At 47.6% G+C, this 6000-nt stretch overlaps 1 protein-coding gene across 6 annotated transcripts in view; it reads left to right on the top strand.

Moving 5' to 3' along the window:
• The first annotated feature begins 443 nt into the window (after positions 1 to 443).
• The window catches only part of EFCAB8 (EF-hand calcium binding domain 8), a 59461-nt gene continuing 53904 nt past the window's right edge, over positions 444 to 6000 (top strand). For 5 of the 6 annotated variants that reach the window (XM_032350970.1, XM_032350966.1, XM_032350969.1 and 2 more), the window contains exons 1-2: positions 444 to 621; positions 4539 to 4590. In XM_032350970.1, the coding sequence (XP_032206861.1) occupies positions 536 to 621; positions 4539 to 4590 (138 nt within the window). In that variant the 5' untranslated portion in view covers positions 444 to 535. The remainder of the gene's footprint in view (positions 622 to 4538; positions 4591 to 6000) is intronic. The other variant, XM_032350965.1, reaches the window with a different exon arrangement.

Below are 6000 nucleotides of genomic sequence, written 5' to 3'. Positions count from 1 at the left end.
CTGCGTCTGGTCCAGGCCTCTCTGAGATTAGATTGAAGGACTCCCATCCACTATGCTCTTGTAGCCTTCCTCTTTTCAAAGAACTGGAGCTCATGAAGAGGACAGTGTAGAGAGCTGCTGTGCCTTCCATGTCACAACTGTGGGGGCCAGTTGGCCTTCTGATTTTGGCCAATCCTGCTTTATCATAAGGCCCCCTGGCCTTTTCCACAGTTTCTGTGAGAGGTGGACACTGTGCTGTATACCCGTCATGGGCTGTGTCGTACTCCTACTGTCCTGTCTGAGCGTGCTGTAGCTCCTGTCGTTGCTGTAAGTTCGACTTTACCAATAAAGAGAATGTCTCACAATGGATGAAAGATGGCTGTGTGGTACGGTTTGTGGGATGGGTTCTGATGTTCCATTTGGTGTTCTGCACGTGGAAATGTCTCATTTTCCCAGTTCTTAACGTGGCCAGCTGACTCTGTGGTCTGGCGGAAGCCCTCGGAGTTCCGAAGTGACTTCATAGAGGAGCTCCTTGGGACCCAGGGACAGCGCCGAGATGTCTCAGTTGAGATGGAAGTCAAAAACCGATTTACCTCTGTCAAACAAAGCCAGCAAGGTTACCTGGGAAGAACCTGGTTCAGGGTGAGTGAGGGTTTGGGGTTAAAGTGGTCTCCCAAAGATTGGACACGTGGGTCCTAATATGCATTTGCCTGCAACCAGAGGCTGAATAGGAGGGCATCTCGTAGCTGTTTCCAGGACAGCCGTAACTACCTTTGGCTTTAAGTCATCTGCCGCTATGAATTCTTACACACTAATTCCACAAACCAATGATTCTCTTCCCATCCTAGCATGCTCCCCTACTGGCCGTTTCTAGGTTTGTGGTGTGCCCCACTCTGCTGCGCCCCTAGAGCCGGGAAGTGTGAGGGAGTAGATGGAGGCCAGTGGGGATGGTTTCTCCTGATTTTAAAGTGTTCTCTAATTCTAGACAGACATTTAATTATTTTTTCTAAGATTTTATTTATTCATGAGAGAGCACAAGCAAGGGGAGTGGGAGAGGGAGAAGCAGGCTCCCCACTGAGCAGGGAGCCCAAAGCAGGGCTTGATCCCAGGATGCTGGGATCATGACCCGAGCCAAAGGCAGACACAACCATCTGAGCCACCCAGGTGCCCCTAGACTTCTCAGTAGAGGACTGGTGGTTCTCTCTGCTTCTTATTCTTAACTCTTACCTTTTCTCTTGGGTGTCTCTTGCCCTCAACCAATACTTTTCCACTTGTTTTGGTCCATGAACATACACAGGTGTGTTTTGGTGAGACACATCACTCGTGAAAATTTTAGTAATTTGAAATAAAAATATTTAAATAGTTTTAAGAGTGGTATAAAGAACTCCCATTTGTCCAGGTTGACTAATTGTGAAAATTTTGCTTTATCATTATATTTGTTGAATATTTGAGAATAAGTTACATTGCACCCTTTTTGGCCTTAAATACTTGTGTGTATTTCCTAAAGACAAAGATTTTTTAAAGAGATTCTATTTATTTATTTGAGAGAGAGCACAAGTAGAGTGGAGGGGCAGAGGGAGAGGGAGAAGCAGACTCCCCACCAAGCAGGGAGCCTAGTGCAGGCCTTGATCCTAGGACCCTGGGCTATACTCTGAGCCAAAGGCAGACACTTAATGGACTGAGCCACTCAGGCGCCCCAAGGACATTCTCTCTTATAACCACAGGAAACAACATTAATTTGATTGTTATGTAAGTGTCCATGTTCAAATTTCACCAGTCGTCCTACTAAGGCCCTTAGAGGCACCCTCCCCCGACCCCCACAACTCTAAATACTGGAGTCCCTGCCCAAAGTGCCTTGAATCTGATTCTTTGTGGGCCTGTTGTCCAGTACATCATTTTTGAGGGCAGCCCCCTAGGTGTAAGGTGGCCGGGGAGCAGTGAAGGTGAGGTGTGGCCTGCATGTGGGCTGAGTTGTCACTGACCTGCCCCCATCCACAAGCCCCTTAACCAGGACAGGTAGAGTGTGGTGGGTTGAACAGAGGACTTAGAGGCTGGTTCTGTCCCCGGACAGCCAAATTCTGGCACTTAGCTGAAGAGTTCTAGAATTGTAAATTTGAATCTGGTTTTCCAGGTTAGTGGAAAGTATTTGTCAAGGTAGGAGAATAGAATGTTTTATTTCATAGTATCTTAACTTGATTTCTAAGTACTTAAAACGACTCACTTTGTGGACCTATATTTGTTCTCTTGTTCTTGGCCCCGTAATTTTTAAGGGTAGTCCTGTTTATAAATTTGTGTATGTATGTGTGTATGTACACTCATGTTCTTATATGTATAAATCATACCTGTTTGTCATTCTTGTATAAAAATTGGCATCATCTCTGCATTCTTTTTTGGATCTTTTCTTACTTATTAGGACCTCATGAAAATCCCTGATGGTCACCTGCTATAGGCCACATTCATCCTTTTGCAGGCTGGGGGGCATGTTTTGAGTGCAGGTGCATTGGTTCACCCTGCTGCTCCTCTTCTACAGCCACTTGCCTTAGTTGTTACCTCTGCGAACGATGCTGTAGCGACCACTCCCAGCCAGTGGTCCTTCATAGAAGAATCATGTAGATCGCTACCCACCACCCAACCTGTGACACTGGAAGAAGTCCTAAAGATGGGGCACCTGGGTGGCTCAGTGGGTTAAGCATCTGCCTTCGGCTCAGGTCATGATCCCGGGGGTCCTGGGATCAAGCCCCATGTCGGGCTCCCTGCTCTTCAGGGACCCTGCTTCTCCCTCTCCCCTCTGCAAATAAATAAAATAAATAAATAAAATATTTAAAAAGAAAAAAAAAATCCTAAAGATTGCCATGAATGTTTTTTGACTTAAAAATGAAGAACAGCATGATTTAGGCTATAGACATCCTCCATAATATCACCTGGCAGAGATAACCACCATTAAATATGGAGTATATTTTTCCTGGCTCTGTTTCTGTGCATGTGCCAACATATCCATACATAATATTCTTTTTTTCTTTAACAATTTCATCTATTCACCTGACAGCACAAGCAGGGGGGGTGGCAGGCAGAGAAGCAGGGTCCCTGCTGAACAGAGAGCCCAACATGGGGCTTGACCCCAGATCTGGGGATCATGACCTGAGCCAAAGGCAGATGTTCCACCGACTGAACCACTCAGGTGCCCCCATACATGATACTCTTAACAGAAGTGAACCTATTAATCTGGTCCCGTAGCTTTTTTTCCTCAGTGACCTTTAATGGCTGTGTTCAGTGGTTGTGTCTTTTTTCTTCTCTCTTGGTCTACTCTGAGGCTCCCTTCCTCCTGTCTTTTGTGTGTCTCCCTTACTCTTTCTTTCCCTGAAAGGTACCCAGTCATCAGTTTCAGGCCCATATTTCCAGGTATTTGTTTTGCATTTCTAGTTGGACAGCCCAGCATCACATGCATGAAGCCACTTTCTTTCCTTACTGCCTTTTCCTGGAAACTTTCCTGGCATTTCCCTCAGTTACCCTGGTTCTTGGCTTCCAAATCTCCTTTCCTTTGGCTCTTTTCTCTCCTTTTGTTTTTACGTCTGAGCTGCTGCCAAGACAGTTTGGGTTGGGACACTGTTGGCCAGTCTTCAATCTTCCCTCCACTTATGCTGATGAGTTTCCATAATTGCCCTTCATCCTGCTCAGACTCCCTGGCAAAATACTGGAGCTTCTACATTCTGCTTCTGTTTCTCTCTCGTCTCTTCTCTCCTATGATTCCTCCCCTCCCCGCACCCACAGGAGCCCTTTGTCAAGCCAGGCTGGCTCATTAACTCTGTCCCTTGAGCCTATCTGGGGCTTGACTCCTGGCCATTCCCCTGCCCTCCTAAAAAGCTCTTTGGATTCTTTCTGGTGAGACAGACTGACACTCCCAATAATCCTAATAAAGTGCGGTCTTTCATCTTCATGGAGAAGCCACTGACACAGTAGAAACAAGTCCTTTCTATTCTCTGAGTAGAACTCTGTGGACCCGGCCTCTCCCATACTCACATGATCCCATGTTGCAGTGAGGAGGATTCTGTCCTCCTTCCAAAGAAGTCCTGCCTCTAGGCACATTGGAGGGCAGGGGGAGGAAGTAGAAAGCAGGGCCATCCTACCCCACCTCCGGACCATGTGTTTGACCCTTTGGACATGTGCCCGCCACTGGACATTATTTTCCTGGTGTGTGAATTATATACTTGTTCTCCTAACTGCATGGCCTCCTAAGCCCTTTCTAATTCTATAGAAAGTGTGGCCCGCTTTAGGAAGCCTCTAGCATTCACTTGAGAAGCCCCAGGACTTCAGTAGAACAACTCATTCCCACTGGGGGAAAGAAGGCTCACAGGGATAGGCTTGAAAAAAGCTTCCTGCTGGAGGAGCTCCTAGGGGAAAAGGGATACTCATTACATGTGTGCTGGAGTTGTCTGGGTACAGGGATGCACCCCTCCACCCCTTGCTCTGACTTCTTTTCCAGTCTCTTGTGACCTAGCTAGGCTAGCCTCCCACACAGTCTTAGAAAGTTAGAGTAAAGTGACCATGATTCCCTATTCTAGGTCAAGACCAGTGTCTTCCGAGGACTTAAGAGAGAACCCTGAGTCTCAAAAGGTAAGAAAATCATTAGAGGTTGGTACAGGGGAGGGGCGTTCCTGAGCTACCCCGATGTCGCTCATCAGCTCAGAAGTCCGTCTTTTATCCATCTCTGCGCCAGGGTGGCAAACCCAGATACTCACAAGGCCAGGTAGGTAAGCTACCTGTGCATGGCAGCAGGCTGGTTTTCCCTTTGAAAGCACAATATTGGCCCAATGCAACGAATCAGAGGCTACCAATTTGCAGTCTGTACAGGGTCCCTCCTTAATTTTGTCCAGCCATGTTGCGGCTGTGGTGGGAAAGGCTATACAAATTACCCTCAAGCCCAAGTATTTTGTGTCTGTTGTATGCTTGGGGCTGGGGACTAGAGAGATCATTAGTATAAGTCAAATGAAGATCAAATTAAGATAAACTAAATATGCCCTTGCCTTCAGAGAGCTCACTAGGAGACAGGAGTAATGACAGGATCTATCATTCATTGTGTAACTAGTCTGCTGAGCCTGCCAGCATGTCCGGGGGCCAGGTAGGTACTACTACAACCCTGCAAGGTGGATAAATTAGCTTGGAAGTAAGGAGCCAGGCAGAATTCTAGCCAAGAGCTCTGGGACTCCACAGCTGTGTGTTTCCCATCACGCCTCGCTATCCACACGTATGGACATGCACAGTATTCTGCATGCATGGCAGATAGGAACAGAGTCTGGGAGCGTGGATTTGGCAGGGATGACTGTCATCTGAAAGTCATAGAAAAGCTCCTGGGAGGAGGTGTCATTTGAGCCAGGCTTTAAAGAGGGGGTAGGAGTTTGCGTCTAGGGCAGATGGTCTGTGCTGCATAGAGGGAATATGTGGTGAAAGTGGAATGCTTGCTGTGTTTGGAGATGGTGGAGAGCCATTGGTGTGCCCAGACTGTGGCATGGGCATTGAAACTAGAAAGACAGGTCCGGGCTACAGGGTCAAGGGCTTTGAATGCCGCACTCAGGAGTGGGCCGGGGGGTGGTAGTAGTAGTGGTAAGTAGCCTAGGAAATATCTGAGCTGAGGTAAAGTTATCATTAGATTTGTCTTCCAGAAAGGTGACTGATCCCAATGTGGAGAGCTGGAGGGGAAAGGAAAGCTAAAACTCTGGTCCCAGTGCGGGGACATCCTTGTACTTGTCCCCGCACAAGGCCAGTGTTTGGGGTGGACCAGGGATGCAGGGGAGCAGGGGTTAGGTGTAGGAGAAGGATCACAGGAAGAATGAGCAGGAGGTATGGTAAGAATACATAGGTATGGTAAGAATACATCTTTGGCGTAGATGTATGGTGCTGAGATGTCTGATCCGGGGCCCGCGTGGCTGTGGGAGTAGTAGCTAGCTCATCTGTTGGGCTCCAGGAAGGCTCCACTTCACTGTGCTCACTCGTGTACCCACAGTGCCTGGTGCTCAACAAATGTAT

Source organism: Mustela erminea, chromosome 7 (assembly GCF_009829155.1).
Source record: "Mustela erminea isolate mMusErm1 chromosome 7, mMusErm1.Pri, whole genome shotgun sequence".
Classification (NCBI taxonomy): domain Eukaryota; kingdom Metazoa; phylum Chordata; class Mammalia; order Carnivora; family Mustelidae; genus Mustela; species Mustela erminea.
This window is presented reverse-complemented; position numbering and strand designations above follow the sequence as displayed.